The sequence below is a fragment of the Gallinula chloropus genome, assembly GCF_964237585.1.
Source record: "Gallinula chloropus genome assembly, chromosome: 22".
Taxonomy (NCBI): Eukaryota; Metazoa; Chordata; class Aves; order Gruiformes; family Rallidae; genus Gallinula; species Gallinula chloropus.
Window position 1 is genome coordinate 4,542,153 of NC_140107.1, and position 18,192 is coordinate 4,560,344.

General features: G+C 61.5%; 2 protein-coding genes across 2 annotated transcripts; both read left to right on the plus strand.

Moving 5' to 3' along the window:
* Window positions 1-10,433: 10,433 nt before the first annotated feature.
* On the plus strand, window positions 10,434-10,750 carry LOC311200139 (cAMP-dependent protein kinase inhibitor alpha-like; the record flags this gene model as incomplete). The annotated part of the gene is made up of 2 exons (XM_084274317.1): window positions 10,434-10,578; window positions 10,668-10,750. 2 exons carry the CDS (start codon window positions 10,434-10,436, stop codon window positions 10,748-10,750), a joined length of 228 nt encoding a protein of 75 aa, XP_084130443.1.
* A 3,762-nt stretch (window positions 10,751-14,512) lies between these two features.
* On the plus strand, window positions 14,513-17,811 carry FABP3 (fatty acid binding protein 3). The gene is made up of 4 exons (XM_084274404.1): window positions 14,513-14,702; window positions 15,331-15,503; window positions 17,298-17,399; window positions 17,519-17,811. The coding sequence occupies exons 1-4, from the start codon at window positions 14,630-14,632 to the stop codon at window positions 17,570-17,572; spliced, it is 402 nt and encodes a 133-aa protein (XP_084130530.1). The 5' UTR covers window positions 14,513-14,629; the 3' UTR covers window positions 17,573-17,811.
* The last annotated feature ends 381 nt before the right edge of the window (window positions 17,812-18,192 follow it).

An 18,192-nucleotide genomic window follows, 5' to 3' on the forward strand; every position in this document is an offset into this window, starting at 1 on the left:
CTATCCTGACCCCTCTAGAGCCCCACCAGCTCCATCCCTCAGCTTCCCAGAGGAGAGCTTCCTGGGTCATTTCAGGCCCATGGAGCTGGGTGGGTCCCAGGCAGCAGGAGCCAGCGTGGGGCTGAGCACCATTCCATGCAGGAGCCACGCTGGTCTCGTGCCTCCTCCCAGGCAGCATCCTCTCCAGAGGAAAGGGCTTCCCCAGGGACAGCCCTCCTTGCTGCCTTCAGGGCTTTATTTTGGCAGGCTGCCCCTGTAGATGCTTGGATCTGGTCCCTTTGGTCCCTGGAGCTGGCTCTTGTCCCCTGGCTGGGTGGCAGTGCCACCAAGGAGATCTCAGGGAGGATGTCCTGTGCTCACCCCGAATACTGACAGCCCATGACCTTGGGGCTGTCCAACAAGGGACACCTCAACCCTTGTTGTCTTGGAGTGCTGCTTGGACTCCTCCAGGGATGTCCCCCTTCGTCACAGCCATGCAGGAGTGATGGGTGATATAATGAAGCCCTATCACTGCCTCCACCCTTTATCTGCTCAGCAGCATCCCTCCCCAAAGAGCAGGAGTGTTTCAGGGGGGATAGGTGGTGGCAGAACCAGGGTCTCCTCTATTTTTTTAAACTGGGGGAGCCACAGTATTTCTTTCCAGATGGAGCTGCTGGGAGACTGTCCCCAAGCTGTTCCCCCCCCCCCAGGGGACTGTGCTGGAGCAACAGACCTCAGAAGGGTCTAAACTGGATGTGGAGAAGTTTGCAGCTCTAAAAGCACTGCTGTTCCCTACCCTGTCCCTTCCAGCCCCACTGGGGACTGCCAGGGTGGCTCATGTGCCAGCCTGGGGACTGGCCAGGGTGTCCCCGAAGGCAGATGGGCTGGAGGGCAGAGGGGGAGGCTGGGAGCTGGGTATACTGGGTGGGAGGCTGTGGGTAGCTATGGGTGCAGCTGCTCTCAAGTGAAGCCTTGGGCTTCAGGTCCTGGTTCAGCTGGCAAAGCTTTGACACCCCTTCCTGGCCCACTCTCCCTCATGGGATGGGGGGCTCTGGTCCCCTGCGGGGACATGGCACCATGAAGGATGATGGGGACAGGGGCCACAGCTCTGCTCTCACCTTGGCTCCTCAGTCAGGCAGTGCGAGGGCCTGGCTCAGCCAAGGGGTGACAGGTCTGGCTCTGCTCCGTCCAGGCTGGGGATTTTGGCTGTACCTCTGACCCTAGGGTGTCTACACAACTTCCTTCCCTCCTCAGCTTTCAGTCCCTTCCCTGTCATCTCCCCTGGGGCCAGGAGGGTGTCACAGGGTGGCAAGGAAGGTGATGTGATAGCCACAGTGTTGGGGAATCCTGATGATGCTCCCAGCATCCAATCCAGAAAACATCTGGATTGCCTCTACCCCAGGCTTCGCCACAGGGAAGACCCATCAGTCCCCTCCCAGGGGGCTGCTGCCTGGGGAGCAGAACACCCTGGAAGATTTCCACCTCCCTTCTGGGATGAGTTACAGTGGGAAGGAGAAAATCTGCCAGCAGCCGGGGATGGGAACGGGGAGGAAACATGTGCCAGGGGCTCCCTGGGGAGCCGGAGGTACCAGCTGCAGAATGTGGCCTGGGAAGCTGTCTGCTGGCTCTGCTCCCCAAAACTATCTGGGTGCCTGAACACGTCCTGCTGCTTTGGCAGAGCCAGGGGACCTCATGTGAATTGAGTGCCGCTTCCTCGGGGCACCCTGCTGCCCTGTCCTCCATACCCAGCTGGATCACGCTCCTCTCCCAGTGCCAACCAGGGACAGTGGCAGATGGAGAGAAGGGACCTGGTGCTGGGAGATGAGGCTCCTGGGATGCAGGGCTGAGCCTGGGGCCACCTGGCTGCGTTTCAGAAACGCCCGGCGACTGATGTCACCCAGCCCAGGGCGCTTTCGGCACAGCTTGGTGGCACCCAGCTGGCACCCTGCCCCCTGCAGATGTCCCAGCCCCTGTCCCAAGCAGCTCACAGCCTGTGTCACAGCATCCTCACAGCATCCTGGGGTTTCCCCTGGCACAAATCCCTGCAAGCAGCGTGCCCACCCACGCGCTCGGCGCCCGCAGCGAGGAGAATCGGGGACGTCGGTGTCCTCGTCCCCAGCGTCTCCCATCAGGTCCCTCAGCTCCCACCCAGGATGCTCAGGCCCAAAGAGCCATTTGGGGAGGAAGGGGGCCTGCAACTGCTAAGGAGTGAACCCGATTTAGATGTGGGTGACACGTTTATTATGCAAAATTACAGTTTGTGCTGTGGTTGGAACAGCTAACTAAAGGTTACAGTGGGAACTCTATTACCCAGGGCTCAATCATCCTAATTACCTCCCATTAGATCACTTGCTTTGCAATGGAGGCATGTGGAAGGGGAAGCTCCTGTTTACCTCCCTTGGCTACAGGAGTCAACACTGATTTACCCCCAATGCCAGGTCCCTCTCTGTGGGGGCTGAGGGTGGGTTTCTGTAACCTCCTCTTGCGTTTTCCTCCGTAGTCTCAAAAAGGACCCAAATGTAGATGATGGGACTGACTGTAGATCCACAGGGCACAGAGGAGATGGGCTCAGCCCTCCCACGCAGCACCCAGCACCCTTGCAGGGTCCCTGATGGGCACCTGAACCCCCCCAGGGGAAATTCCTGTTTGCCTCCCATCACACTAGCAATTAAAGGTAATTAACTGATGGGGGTGTAGGTAGGGATACTCACAAGCCCTGGAAGAGGTCACAGCCTGGCAAACACTGGCTTGCCTGGGAGAGGCTGTAGCAGTGGGATGCATCCCTCCCTGGGATGCCTCCTTCCCACCCTGGGACACAGTGGGATCCCTCACTGCATCCTTCCCTGGGATGCCTCCAGCCCTTCCCGGGATGTGGGACAGCATCTCCCCTCCTGGAGCCCTGGGCAGAGGAACACAAGCTGCTGGTGTGTGGGGACAGGTGTGAGCTGGTGGAAACTGCTGGTTAATGGGTGATTCCAAACTGCACCCAAACCAGTGTGCAGCCTGGGGGGGTCTCACTGCTGAGCTCGTGCTGGATACATCCTCCTGCATGGAACATTTTTACAGAGAGAGTGGTGAGGGGCTGGAACAGGCTGCCCAGAGAGGGGGTGGGTGCCCCATCCCTGGGGGTGTTCAAGGCCAGGTTGGATGGGGCCCTGGGCAACCTTGTGTAGCTCCAGGCCTGGAGGTTGGTGTCCCTGCCTGTGGCAGGGGGTTGGAGCTCTGTGATCCTTGGGGTCCCTTCCAACCCATGCCATTCAATGATGGCAAAAGCCAAAGGTACTTGCTATTAGCACAAAGCAAAGGAAAGATTTTCCTCTCTAAGTGTCCCAGGGGAGATGGGGTGGGATGGGAGACAGTGATGTACACAGAGCTGGGAGCCCCTGACTCCAGGAGGATGGAGAAGAGGACCTGGGATATGGTTACCCCAGTGCACCCCCCACCCAACACAGCTGAGGTTATCCATCCCCTCCCTCCTGCACGGGGATTTTGGGAGCTTTTGGGTGCAGGAAAAGCCCTTGGCAAAGCCCAGCACCAATGCTGTGCTGTCAGCCCACATCCCCAGGCTTCTGCCCATGGAGCTTTTAGTGCTTTACTCTTTAATAAGAGCAACTCAGGCTTGTCCAGGAACTAAATTAAGGTGATCCAGAGGCCATCACCTATTCAGGTTTCTGTGGTCCTTTCGACATCTGCCTGGGATGCCCTGTGAGCTGCCCCTGTGGAAGAGATACCACACCTTTATTCACCTATGGACTTGTAAGAGATGCTGTGCTCATCCAGGGCTGTGTTGGGATTAAACTTCCAAGTCCTCTGGACCACTTTTCCCCAGCCCAAGCCAGGTCTGCAGGATGAAAAGGGGATTTTCTCTGTGGTCGCTGCCCTTTGGGAAAGCCAAGCCATGGTGGGGGCACAGTGGTGAGCACCTTGGTGTCTGGTGGTACCCAGATTCAGGCTGGCAGCGTTGGGCTTTGCCCTGCCAGATACCCAAGGAAACTTTGGGTTTGGATGTCAATGAGTGCAGGAGCTGGTTTTGCTCCTACCCTGGAGCAGGACTTGCTCTGATTCGTGTTTGCAGCATTATAAACCACAGTGACAGTTGGTACAAACAGCCTGAAATCTCATCTGGAGAGACTCAGGTTGGATTTTATTCCCCCCTCCATCCCTGGTTTTCATGAGGGTATGAAACAGAGCTGAACTCTGCTGTCATCCCTGAGCACAACAAGACCAGGATTGAGGGAGCAATAACACATCCTCTTTCTCTCCCAGCGACTCCTTCCCATGGATCTCAGCATGCCTTGTGCTCATCTCCCTGGTGGGATCCAGCAATTAGCTGGAAAGAAGATTACCAGCCAGTCTCCTGTTTTGGAGTCCTTCAATCTCACTCTTCCTTGATGGGAATTTAGGTACCAGTATCCAGCAAGCCTGGATGAGCCCCACTGCAGAACCAGCAAAGGGCAGGCTTTGTGTGCAGCCCAAGCTGGTATTAGCTAGGCTGTGTCTCAGGTTTGAGTGGGAAAGAGGAGTTTCTAAGTCCTGCAGCTGGAGAGGAGGTGATTTAGAAATAAGCCAGCCCTAAAGCATGCTAAAAAAGGCACCAGGGTGAATAAAGGCAGGTGAAGGATGACCTTTAAAAGCATCCTTGTAAAACAGGAAGAGGTTTGGGTGGGATAATTCCAGAGTGGGGCATGAGCAGGGATGGGACTGAGACTAGATCTGGTCCTGCCCACCTGCAGAGAGTCTCTGCTGGGCATCGGGGAGGGAGTGGGGGAAAGGGAGAGGAGGGGTGTGAAGATGATGCCCAGGGAAGCTGGGGCTGCCCCTGGATCCCTGGCAGGGTCCAAGGCCAGGTTGGATGGGGCTTTGGGCACCCTGGGCTGGTGGGGGTGTCCCTGCCCATGGCAGGGGGTGGCATGGGGGGCTTTGGAGTCCCTTCCCACCCAAACCAGTCTGGGGTTCTGTGATGAGAGGGGAGGAAGAAACACTTCAACATGCCCCAGAGCAGCAGATGAGGCAACTGAAGCACATGGGAACCACGGAGAGGATGGGAGCCAGGTCAGGCTGTGAGGATGGGTGTGCAGGGGCAAGAGCAGGGAGGAAGGTCAAAGAGCAAAGCAGGACATGACAGGAAGGGGCTTAGAGGGGCCCAGGAATTACTGCTCTAAGTACATTAGGCTAACAAGGAAGATCCACTGCGCAGTGGGAGGTGGTGGGAGCCCAAGGGGCCAGTGGTGTGTGCTGGGGGGTGCATGGCATGGAAGGGCCAGCCCCATGGGACTGGGATGTGTGGGACCTTCTCAGGCTGGGCCAGGAATCTGGGGAGCTTCCAGTGTAACATCCTCTGAAAACCTGCTGGGACAGTTCCTCAGAGCTGTGGGAAGGAGCTGAGGCCACACAGAGCTGAGGGAAAACAAGGGGGGGGGGGATAGTGAGAGACCTCGATGATGCTCTGAGGTGGGCACAGATTCACTTGGATCCTTGGATCACTTGGCTCTGAGCTGTTGCACTGTGACTGGAAAGGTGCCAGGCAGGACCTGAGCTGGGCTGGACACTTTCCCAGCCTGTCTGGAGACACAACTGGGACCAAAGGGCCAGTCTGGGCAGAGGGTACCAGCATCCCTCCATGGGCAGGCACCAGCAGCCACGTCCCACCCAGCACCACTTCCAGGATGGATCATCACCTCCAGACACTTGGGATGAGACTTCTTCATTGCTCTGGGCCTGAAGCAAAACCTTCTCCTCTGTGTCCTTCTGCACTAAATATTCCTGCCCCAGCCAATATCCTGGGACCTTTCCCCCAGTGCCCTGGAGGCAACGAGTTTGGAACAATATTTATTCCCATCCTCTCCTTTTGCCTGGATTCTGGGAGCTGTTTATGGGATGCTGACAGCTGACAAAGCCCATTCCCACGTGGCAGTGGGTGCCTGCTCAGCATCTCCTGGGCTCTGGCACCGGCAGCGTCAGGCAGGGATGCTGCTGCCTGCAGCCACATCCCTCAAGAAGGAACCTCGGGCCCCAAACCTGCTGCCTCTGTGGGAGATCTCCCGACTCTCCAGACTTTATCCTGTGTTTAATTATTGCCATCTGCTGCTCCAGGCTCCAGGGGCTGCTTGCTCTGTCTGGTGGCTGTCGGTCTCCAGTTAAATCAGCCCGGTTGGATTTTCCTCCCATGTGGACTCTCTTCCCTGGTTTCCCTGGATGATGGTCTCATCCCTTTCCGATCTGGGGCAGCTCCCTCTTTCCCAGCTTGCAGCACTCATGTGAATTCACTGTGACAGTTAAATCCTTCCCATTTTCCAGCCCGTTCATTATCTCTCCACGACGTCGCAGGGCTGCTGGTGGATTTGTGGAGGGCTCACACTGGGCTGCAGGGCTCCCCAGCCTGTCAGCACATGGAATGAAATGGAGAACCTCCTCATGAGGAAAGCCAAGAACACCCCATGGCCCCAGCCCCGACTTGCAGATGAGCTGATGACCCATCAGCCACTTGGGAGATGAAGAAACAGATTCCCTTAATGAACCTTCATTCTGAGTCGCTGTTCCAACACCCTGGAGCGCTTCTGCTTCGTGTGCCCTGGGAGAGGGAAAGGCTTGGCAAAGCTGGAATGACGTGATGTGACCATGGTGGGAGCCATGAGATGTCCCCACGCTCCAGGCACTGGCTCCAGCAGAACCATAGATGCTGTGTTGGGTGAGCTTGGCCTGCTCCCTCCCAGCCCAAGTTGCTGTGTTAGCAGGGACATCCCTGCCTCAATGCCTGGGGGTATTCATGGACTGCCCATGGGGGTGCTCCAACCCTGAATTAAACCCTTGGTGTCTTCAGCTCCAGCATCCCTGGGGTGGTTCACACCTTTCTTTGCCCACTCAACATCTTCCTTCCTTCCTCCAGAGTTTTTATGTCCAGGGAAATGGGAGATGAGGTCAAATCTTTGAGCAGGAATGATGCCACACCGGAGGGAAGACTTCTCACTGCCCAACCCTGCTGCCCATCCTCCTCAATCCCCCATGGGACAGGAGTGAACTCCTCCTAACACCATTGATGGCAAAGCCCAGGTCTGGCATGGAGTGGCCATAGCGTGTCCCTGCCCATCACTGCCTCTGCCTGATGCCTCAGCCTGTGGGTGGGAAGGGAAGGGGGGGGGGCTGTTTCCATCCTGGCTGGGTCCATCCTGCAGCTTTCCCAGCCCAAGGTTGGGAAAGGAGGATAAGGAAAGGGAAGAGGGAGGTTGGGTGCTCCTCACCCCAAACCACTCTCCTTCTCAGGGCTGATGCTCGGAGTCTCAGCAGGGGTGTCCAGCATCTCCTTCACAAGACATGGATTTGGGCTTTTTTTAGCTGGGATGAGGAGGTTTGGAGCAAAGAGCAGGAGAGTGGGGGACAGGTGCTGGGGCTGGAGCCCTTCTGCTGCCTGCAGGCACAGGATGGCCCCAGGATGCTCCAGGCTTGGGGTTCATACCTAAAACTCAAAGGCAAGTTAGCAGGGTGGCACCCAGAACAGGGTGAGATGTTTGCTGCAGCAGATCATCCTGCAAGGAGCTGGGATGCTGAAGGCAGCCTGGACACTGGGCTGCACATCCCAGCTGTGGTGGGATGGCACGAGTGCCCTTCTCTCTCCTCTCGAGGTCACTGCACCTCACCCACTGGCTTTGGCCAAACCATCGCCTTCCTCCCTTGTGCTTCAGCTGAGCATCACCACAGCCAAATCACGTTACCAAACTCAGCAGCCCAGCCTGAGCCTGTGGCTCTCACCCACGTGGCACAAGAGCTTCAGGGCTCAGCAGCACCACGGGGATGCAGCTCTCCTGGTGGGAGGCCGCTGCGTTACATGAAGATGCCCGAGGTGTGAGGGCATCTCAGCCCTGCCTAGGGACTTGCAGGACATTTTCTGGCCTCCTGGCAGCCTCTGTGCAAGAGGCAGCTTTTGCCATGGTGGGGCTGGCTCGATTCCCAAAGGACTGGACCAAGGGGATGCAACACATCCCAAGGCGATGTCCTCCCTCCACCTCTTCCCAGTACCATCCACCACAGCCCATCTCCAGGAGGGATTAAGGTTTATTTCTGCCCTACCCTCCTATATCCCATTAGGGGCATTAAAGCAGGAGCCAGCCACCCCGAGGACCTTCCATGTGACTCCAGGAGCTTTTTAAAGTAGAGACCACATTAAGCCTCCCAGAAACAGCCCCTGCTTACAGGGGGAAATCTCTGGTTGCCAGGCGGAGGACTGGGGTTTATGCAACATGTTTGCACAGCGCTGGGGTGGGGTTTGTGGGGCCAGGAGGATGCCAGGAGGATGCAGCAGTGCTCAGCATGGGGCAGGCATTGGGAGCCCAGGGATGTGAGGGGACAGGGCACAGTGCCATAGGCTCCCTGTGACACCGACACTGCATCCCAGGAGTGGGCAGAATTCCCCCTAGCACAGCCCCACCCCCCACCCAGGGGGTTCAGTCCCCTCTAGGGTCCCAGTAGCTTTTCTGTCCTTGCTGGCATGGAAGTTCTGGTCTCCCTGCACAGCTTTCCAGTGAGTGCAGGAGGTGTAACCCTGCCCACGGCCCAGGCACTTCTCCCTGGCACCCTGGAGATGCTTAGTGGGGGCTGTGGGGAAGGCGGCTCTGATCCAGATCTGCTGAGCTCCTGCCTTGCTGGGGGGTGACTACATGTGTGCATCTGTCTGGAGTCGTGTAGGCACGTGCACACCCCTGTGTGTGTGTGTGTGTGTGTGTGTGTGTGTGTGTGTGTGTGTGTGTGTGTGTGTGCACATGTGGTCACAGGAGTCCATGTGTGCACATACACATGGTTAGGGTAACCAAACATACTGCGACATTGCCCTGGGACCCCACACATCATCACTCAGGGCACCACAGGTGCATCCTGGGCTCGGCTCAGCACACACACTCCCCCACAGCAGCCAGGCGTGATGCACACACAGGCACACGCAGCCCCAGAGTGCTGTAGATGATGCACATGTGTGCACAGACACCAGCACAGGGACCACCACACCCCCACACCCCCCCACCCATGTCTTTGCCACAACACAGCCCCCACTCACAGGCCACCAGCCCTGCTTTGGTCACACACCCAGACCTCGCTCCGTGCCTCAGTTTCCCCAGCTGGGAAGGGCCCTGCCCCACGCAGGGCAGCCATCCTGTGACTAATCACCTCCCAGGTTAATCATTCATTTCTCCTCCTCACACGCAGCCAGGATCACTCGTCCCGCTCGGCACAGCACCTGCTCCCAAGGACTCGGGGACCTTGGCTTGTCCTCCACTGGAGAGCGATTCCCAGGGGAACACTGGTGAGTTTGTGTCCCCCTCCCCAGCAGGACAAGCTCCTGCTGCCACCGGCATGGGGACACCAGTCCCAGCACCACTGCTGGTGTCTGGGACTGCTGGGGGGGATGGCCTGTGCCCCATGAGCAGCTGGAGGGGGTTTGGGGAGGGTGGAGGTCACTCCTGTCCCTTCAAGGCCCTGTGCCACCCCTATGCCACCCCCAGCCTGCAGCTGCAGAACCCTCCAGCAGGTCAAAATATTTACCTGAGCTGAGCAAACACCCCAGGAAGGGCCTGGCAGCGGCACAACCCAGGGATGGCTCCATGCTGGTGGGGTCCACACGGTGCCGAGGGCTTCCCAGGAGAGCCCCCCACCCACGTGGGCAGACCCCAGCATCGCTGCTGCCTGCCCTGATCATCAAGAGCCGCTCTCCGAGGGACACAGCGGGTCTCCAGGCTGGGGATGATGTGTCCTCACCCCCTGGCACCACAGCTGGTCCCACTGTGCCCTTCTGACCTCCCTGGGTGCCCCACCTCCATGTCCCCATCCCTGCTCTCCATCCTTGCTGCTGCCCCCTCCTCCTGCCCACCCCTCCTGGTGCAGCCATCCAGGGAGGAGGGTGCTGGGTGGTGTGGTTGCCCTGCGTGGGGGCACAGCCTCCCCATCCCCCAGCTTGCTCCCTGCTCCCTCCTTTGCCCGCCCATGGCACCAGCCCCCTCGCTGACCCCCTGCTCTGCTTCCCACCCAGGTTGGAGGGGTACCTAGCCCATCTCCCGTGGGATCCCTGGCTGTCTGGGAGACATCTGGAGGGGAAACTGCTGGAGCAGGACCTGGGTACAGGAGAGACAGAGTGCCAGGCCAGGCTGGAGGGTGCCCGGTAAGGCTGCTCAGGACAGGGGTGCTGCAGGACCCCCGACCCCCCTTCCTCCAAGATGCAGTGGGAAGCAGAGATCCCAGCACCCAAAGGTGCCAGCCCTGGGGCTGGAGGAGTCCTGTGGGCAGGGTGGCCCCAACCTTCACTCCTGGAGAGCCTGCAGTCAGGGTGGGCAGTGGGGGTTGTACCCTCCTTGGCTTCACCTCACTCCCCCTGCCTGGGACCAGAGCATCGTGCCTGGACCGGAGCATGGTCCAAATTGCCCTGCGTGCTCAGAGGGACTGATGGGGAGGGGCTGTGTCTCTCCAGGGTTGGCATGACCGAGGTGGAACCCGTGCTGGACTTCGCATCCTCCGGGAGGACAGGCCGGCGCAATGCCCTGCCCGACATCCTGGGCTCGCCGGCCGGCGTCAGCCCCTCCGACCTGCCCCTCAAGCTGGCCGAGATGTCCCTGAACGCAGGTGGGTGTTGGGGAGCACGCAGGAGGAAGCAGGGGGCAGGCAGGGACCCACCTGTTTGAGGCCGCTCACACCCTCATCTCTCCTCGCAGGCAGCGCCCAGGAGATGCAGTCACCCTCGGCAGAGGTGCCCCCTCCGCAGCCCCCCAGCCCCGAGCTGAAGGACACATCCTAACCCCCTCCCGGGGGTCCCACTGCTGACCAGCGGAGGAAAGAGGAGGCTGCGGAGCATCAGCCCAGCTTTCCTGGCACGGCCGGAGTCCGCTGGGTTTTCCTCGGTGCTACCGGGGCCAGACCATTGGGTGCCATCCCCCCCCCACCCCGCCGCGGGGGGAGCATCGCGTGGCGGGGACCTGCCGTGACGAAGGGGCCGATTCCCACCCACACCCTGGGAGAGGACCCGGGGAGTGGGATGATTTGGCCTCCCCAGGGGGGAGGAACACTTTACTTCTGGCAGAGCCGACCGCAAGGTTTCACCGGGGGAAGGGGGAGGGAGGTTGGGGGGGTTGGGGGGGGTGGGGGGGGCTTTCTCCTCGTCGCAGAAGCAGCCCAAGGGTGTTTCTGGCTGAGTGTGGTGTTCACTGTGATGTTTTGGGTACCACCTCCGTCTCCTGGCCTTTCTTCCTGGGTTACCCAGGAGCCTTTTTCAGGAAGGTGGGGGGAGGATGCACTGCACACCCCCAGCAGCACCCCCACACGGCAGCCAGCAGCCAGCTGAGGGGTCCCCCCACCAAGATTAGAGCTCCCTGGGGGCATGGTGGGGGGTCTCAGCTCCATGTCCAGCCTCCCCTGTGCTGGCCCGGGGTCTCTGGCGGGGGTGTAGGAGGGGAAAGGCCCATCCGTGCCGGAGGATGCCCGGCATCCCACGGTGTTGGGAGGGGTGAGCAGGGTGATGCCGGTTCGAGCATCCCCATCCCCGCGCTTCACTCCGTCCCCCCATGCTGGGGCCACCCGTGGGTCCCCACGTCTGCTCCCCCCCCCCTGCCCCAGCAGCCCCGGGAACCCCCCGCGCAGGGGGAAACAGCCTTGGGAAGGGCCCGGCCAGGTCCTGCCGCGCCGCGGGGACGTGAAATGGGCCGGGCTCTGCACCAAAACCTCCAGCTCCTGCTGGGGCAGGGAGGGGCTGGGACCCCTGTCCAGGCACCGAGGGGCTGCGGGGGGACTTGGGTCACCCGCCCCCCGTCAGAGGCAGCTTTCCCGGGCCGGGGGTTGCGGGCTGGAGGCGGCGGCTGGGGCGGCCCCCGCTCCGTCGTGGGGGTGATCTATAGGGTGACCTATAGCTGTCGCTGTGGGGCCAGCAGATGCAGCCCAGGGCCGCTCTGGCCATCCCCGGAACGGGGGAGGGTCGGGGGGGGGATCGGGATTGCTGTTTAGGGCCGCGCACGGCCACCGACCCCAGCAGCCCCCGAACCAGCACCGCGGGGCGGCCCCGGCCAGCGCTGGGCTCCCGCGCAAGGACCGCGGCTGCCCGCGGGGAGCGGGATGCAGCGGAGGGGCGCGCAGCCGGGGCGGGGCGGGGGGGCATCCTTTGTGTGTGAGCATCCATGTGTGCGGGCATCCGGGTGTGCGGGCATCCATGTGCAGGGACCCCTGTGTGTGCGGGCATCCATGTGCAGGGACCCCTGTGTGTGCGGGCATCCATGTGTGCAGGCATCCCTATGCGAGGATCAGTGTGTGTGGGCATCCGGGTGTGCGGGCATCCGGGTGTGCGGGCATCCATGTGCAGGGACCCCTCTGTGTGCAGGCATCCATCTGTGCGGGCATCCGTGTTTGTGGGCATCCATGTGTGCGGGCATCCATGCGTGTGCGTGAGCAACCGTGTGCGTGAGCATCCGTCTGGGTGAGCATCCGTGTGTGCGGGCAGCTGTGTCCGTAGGTATCCCTGTGCATGGGCATCCGTACGTGTGGCCATGCATGTGCGTGGGCACCTGAGTGTGATCACCTGAGTGTGTGTGAGCATCTGTGTGTGATCACCTGTGTGTGCGGGCATCCCTGTGCGTGAGCATGTGTGTGTGTGAGCATCCGTACGTGTGGCCATGCGTGTGCGTGGGCACCTGAGTGTGATCACCTGAGTGTGCGGGCATCCCTGTGCGTGAGCATGTGTGTGCATGGTCATCCGTGTGCGTGGTCATCCGTGTGCGTGGTCATCCACACACGTGTGGGCGTGGGAGCCTGTGCCCACGGGTGCTTCTGAGCATGGAGCACCCACACGTGTGGGCACCTTTGTGCACCCGTGTGTGTGTGTGTTGTGCACGTGGGTTGGTGGTGTCCATGCGCATTGGGTGCTCCTGTGGGTGGGGGGTGGCCATGGGTAGGGGTGTCCATCTGCAGGGGTGCCTGTGGATGGGGGTGTCGGGGGGGGTGTGCGTGGGGGGGTGGTGTGTGTGTCCCTGTGGGGCCGTGTCCATGTCCCTGGGCAGCGTGCACACGCGTGTTAATGTGCAGGGGTGTCACACGTGTTGGGCCCCATGTGCATGGTGGGTGCCTGGCAGCGTAGGTGGCCGTGGGTGCTCCTGCGGGTGGGTGTCCGTGTCCGTGGGCACGAGTGTCCCGTCTCGGGGGCAGACCTGGCAGCGCATGGGGGGGGACCCGGGGCCGGGCGGATTTGGGACACTGACAGCGGGGCGGGGGGGGACACACGACACTCACTTTGTCCCTCCGGGGCCATGCGGGGGGCCGTGAGTCGGGGCTCTGTCTCCCCGGGACTCCGTCGGAGATGAAACCGGCCGGGGCCGGGGCCACCCATCCCGCGGGGTCTGGTGCCTGTGACCCCCCCACACCCGAGGACGCCTGCGAGGGGTCCCGCTCGGAGGCGGTGCCGGTGGGAGGAGGCTGGACACGAACTCCCGGCTATTTTTGGGTGCCTGTGGTGGCACCTTGGGGCCAGGGAGAGGGAGAAAGTGTCTCCGGGTTCCTCCTGGATCCTGTCACTTCCACCCCCATGTCCCCAGGACGGGGGGGGGACCCACCGCAGCCTCAGGGCTCGAGGCTGCCCCCAGGGATGACACCCCGTGTTCCCTGGGAGCTGGGGACACCAAACCCCAGAGCCACAGGTGACCCCTTCGCCTGCTGGGAAGGGTCTGGGGGCTGTGCTGGCCCCGACCCTGCTTCCTTCAGAGCCCAAAGCAAGGGGGAGACACAGGGGGTGATGTGCTGTGGGTCCCATGGCCCCCAGGCTGTCCTTGTCCCCAGCATCCCCTTGACACACAGAGCATCACTGGGGGCACACATGTGTATCCCCCCACACACAGGGTAGGGACAGGGGCACACATGTCCCCATGCACACACGGAGCAGGGGTCATGTCACACATGTCCCCACAATGCCCTGGATACCTGAACGCCCCCCACCTTGGTACTTGCTGCGCCCCGTGCCTCAGTTTCCCCAGCTCAGCTTCCCTGTACCCAGGATGTGTTGCCCTGAGGGACACTGACACTGCTGGTGTCCCCAGGTCCTCATGACCTACAGCATGTGGGGAGCAGCCCCTCCCCCCCCCCCAACACCCCCCCAAACCTGCCCCACACACTTTGGGGATGACATGGAGTCATGGACTGGGCACAGGCACACAGCTGCCCTACCCAGCTCTGCCCTGCCTCAGTTTCCCCACATCCCATCCCCTTTGCCCACTCTGCACTGCCAGCGGTCAACCGTGTCATGAGTTGTGCCCGGTCTCTGCACCACCCTACACAACCCAGGACACAATTGACTCACTCTGCCATCCCCACCTTTGACCTGACCCGACCTGACCACCCCCTCCCCATGACCGGGGGTGGGGGGGCCCAGGCAGGGGGTTGGTGGCCGGTGACGGGTGTCCAGGGTCGCGGTGGCCGCTGGCAGCGCTGCCGAGGAGTATTTCTGGAGCCGGTTGTGCTCTTTCCAATCATGTGATGAGGACATTATTTAAGGCGGCTGCAGGGCCGGCAGGCAGCTGCGAGCTGGGCGGTGCAGAGCCACACTTACAGCCGGACAGACGCACACCCACACCCCCCCCCCCCAGGGTACCTCCACCCCACGCACGTCTGGTTGGGTCACCCTCCCCACCTGCACCCCCTCACCATGGTCGACGCCTTCGTGGGCACCTGGAAGCTGGTGGATACAGCCAATTTTGATGAGTACATGAAGGCACTGGGTGAGTAACGGGGGGGCCTGTGGGGGGGTCTGGAGTCTGGACATCACCCTCTTTTTTTCTTACTTCCCTCCCAATTTGCCTGTCCAAGCCCCCCCACCCCACCCCCACCCCACACACGGGGCTCTGGCTGGAGTATGGGGGGGGGGCTGCATGCAGTTTACTGGGGCTTTGTGCTGGGGGCTTGGGCTGGGTAAGGGGGTCTTGTCCTGCCCCTGTCCACCCCTTACCTTGCCCTTGGCAGAGGGGAGAGGGAGGGGATCCCCCCCCCACCTCCAGGGTGCTGCCAGGGTGCTTCAGCCTTCAACCAATCTCCCCCAGTCACCCATCTCCATCAGAGCTCCTGGCCAGGGTGGGTCCCACACCAAAGAGCAATCTGGGGTGGGGGAATGGGATGGGGGGGTGACCGTGATGCCACCACACCCAGCCCCAGAGCTGGTGGGTGCTGGCGCACAACCCAGGACCCCCACCCCATCTCATGCCCCAGGTCCCCCCCCAGACACAGTGGGCACACACAGGACCCCCCAGGACTGAGGGTGGGGAGCAGTTTTAGAGTTGACCCCACCCCCCTCGGGCAAACGGGCTCTGGAGCGATGCTGGAGGCTGATGGCCTCATCCTGTCCCCCCCCAGGCGTGGGCTTTGCCACCCGGCAGATGGCCGGCCTGACCAAACCCACCACCATCATCGAGGTGCAGGGGGACAAGGTGACAGTGAAGACCCAGAGCACCTTCAAGAACACAGAGATCAGCTTCAAGCTGGGTGAGGAGTTTGACGAGACCACGGCCGATGACAGACACGTCAAGGTGAGCCCCCAGCCCTGCCCCCTATGTCAACCCCCCCTCCCCCCCCCCAAAATGCGTTCGTGGGCTGTGCTGGGTCTGCCCATCGGCTCTTGGCTGTGGGACTCCAGCCCTTCTTGGCTTCAGAAAGCTTCACCTGCCAGGGCTGGTGCTCAAGCCCAGTCTCACCCAGCTGAACCCCCTCCCCAGCACCCTGTTTTGCAGCTGGGATTTCCTCTGGGGACCCCCCCTCAGGGCTGGAGCTGCCGGGAAGGTTGTGCAAGAGCTGGGCTTGCGAATTCCAGCTTCCTGCCCGGGGCTTGCTCAAGAGGGGACAGGGTAGGGGGGTGCTGAGTGTTGTCCCCACTATGGGAGGAGGGCAGGAGGATACAAGATCCACTTTTGACACCCACACACACATATTTCTTGCCCTACAAAGCCAGCAGTTCTGCAGGCAGGGATGGGGTGGTGCAGCTGGGGGGTCCTGCCTACCCAATGCCTCTCAGGGTCCCCAGGCAGGCTGACACATCCCTGCTCACGTCAGAGCAAAGAAAAAGACTTGAAGAGGAGTTCAAGCTTCTTTCATGGCCTCTCCCACCCTGCAGAAATGAATTCCCCCACAGGATTGCCCCAGCCCTGCTCTTCCCCCAGTTTCCCAGCTGCCAGGCATCATTAAATACACCTTGTGTAGAGCAGCTGGCAGCCCCCTGCCCCAACCTGGCACATGAGGGACTTCAGAGGGGGTCCTTGGGGCTCGTTGGACACAAAACCCCTTCCCAACCCTGAAGCAGCTCCGAGGTGGTGGTGGTGCTGAGCAGACACAGCAGCGTGTCCCTGCAGCCTGTCCCTGCCCTGAGCCCCACGGAGCTGGTGGAGCAGCGTTCAAAGCAGCGGAGACGTGTGACCCCTGAGAGCTCCTGCCCGCAGCACAGGACGTGTCCTTCAGCCGCCCCTGGGCCTGTGGCCAGAGGGCACGTGGAGGGGCAGCAGGGCCAGGACGGCTGCCTGAGCAGTGGGGCTGCACGGGAGGCGAGTGGCACATTGTGGGGTACCCCCAGGGTGTGTGTGTGTGGGGACAACCCAGCTCTGAGGAGACCCCCAAGCCTTGCAGGACCCAGGCACCCACGGGGAGACACGAGCCATGGGGGCAGCCCAGGGGCAGCACCCGGCCCTCGAGGAGCTGGGTGGGGGGCACAGGGCAGGATGGGGCTGTGCAGCCGGTGCCAGGGTCTGTCCCGGCACAACCCCGCTGGCCGTGGCAGTGCCCAGCTGGCTGTCACACTCACCTTGGCACCGGCCGGGCTTTCGCGGCTGAGTCAACAGCAGCCACTGAGCAAACAGCGTCCCCAGCGAGCCGGAGGCGTGTTTGTCAGATCAGCCCCTCCGAAAACCCGCGCGGGGCCCTCCGGTTCAAAGCACCGAGACCTGTTGTGCCTCTTTGATCCCGGAGCCAGCGAGCGGCCGGGATCAGGTCTCAGCGTCCCTGCAGCAGGATGCGGCCCTGGGCAGGGCTCCTTGTGCCTGCCCCACGCTTGGGGCAGGCAGGGTCACCATGGCAGTGCCCACGTCAGGGTTACTGGGGGGCAGCTGATGCCAGGAGCTGGCAGCCAGAGCAGGATCTGTCCCCCTGAGGAAGCAAGTGGGATGCTGCCGGCCAGGCATCCCAAGGGGGGACAGCTGCAGCGGGGGCCCTGAGCTCCCTGGGGCTCTGGGTGAGTACTTGGACATGCAGCATAACCCCCTCTGAGGAGGCACAGGGACAAAGCCCAGAGAAAGCTGGAGACAGGGGTAACATTGGTCCTTGCTCTCTCCCCACAGTCCATCGTCACGCTGGATGGAGGGAAACTCGTCCACTCGCAGAAGTGGGAGGGGAAGGAGACAACGCTGGTCCGGGAGCTGAAGGATGGGAAATTAATTCTGGTAAGGAAATACGAAATGGTTTTAAACTGGGGGGGGGGGGGGGGGAGTTCAGCCTGTGACTGGGCAAGCTGGGGGCTGCACCAGCTTGGCACAGCCACCAGCCCTGTTTCTGCCACCAGACTCTCACCATGGGCAGCGTCGTCTCCACCCGCACCTACGAGAAGGCGACATAGACGCCGTGCCCAGCTCCCGTGCCCGTCACCCGGTGCTGCATCCACCCTCCACCTCCTCTGTCCTCGCCTGTGCCAGGGCCTGGGAGCCCACTGCCCCAGCCAGGGCTGCCAGCTGCCACCAGCCCTGGCCTCTGAGGGGCTGCAGGGGGCTTGGGTGGGGGGTTCGTGCTCTGTTTGGGATTTTTTTTATGAATGGGAAAAGCCCCATGGAAACAATAAACCCTGTGTTGTTACACCTCTCTGGTTGGTGTCCTTGGCAAGAAAGACTCTTGGGGCACGTTCACACTCACAGCGTGGAGCCCACCAGCCCCAGCCAGGCTGGGGGGGCATAGGGATTAAATCCTGCCAGCCTGGCAGGGATGGGGTTTAATGACCAGTGATCCCCATAGCCCAGCTCAGCCAGGTCTTCTTGGAGCTGTGGAAGTAAAGGTTGTTGTGGTTAGGATCCGGCTCTGCTGGGGGATACTGGTGTACTGCTGCTGGAGCTCCACCATCAGGGTCCAGGGCCACTCCATCCCAACAACAGCCATCATCCTGCCACTGCTGCGGGTGGTCCCGACACAGGGACAGTGCACCCCAGCACCAGTGTACGGCCACAGCACCCGTGGGGGGGAGTCAGG

Coding starts and splice junctions, on each gene's coding strand:
- FABP3 (XM_084274404.1), top strand. CDS start 14,630: ATGGTCGACGCCTTCGTGGGCACCTGGAAGCTGGTGGATACAGCCAAT. Junction 14,703..15,330: donor TGAGTACATGAAGGCACTGG/GTGAGTAACGGG, acceptor GTCCCCCCCCAG/GCGTGGGCTTTGCCACCCGG. Junction 17,400..17,518: donor AGGATGGGAAATTAATTCTG/GTAAGGAAATAC, acceptor TTCTGCCACCAG/ACTCTCACCATGGGCAGCGT.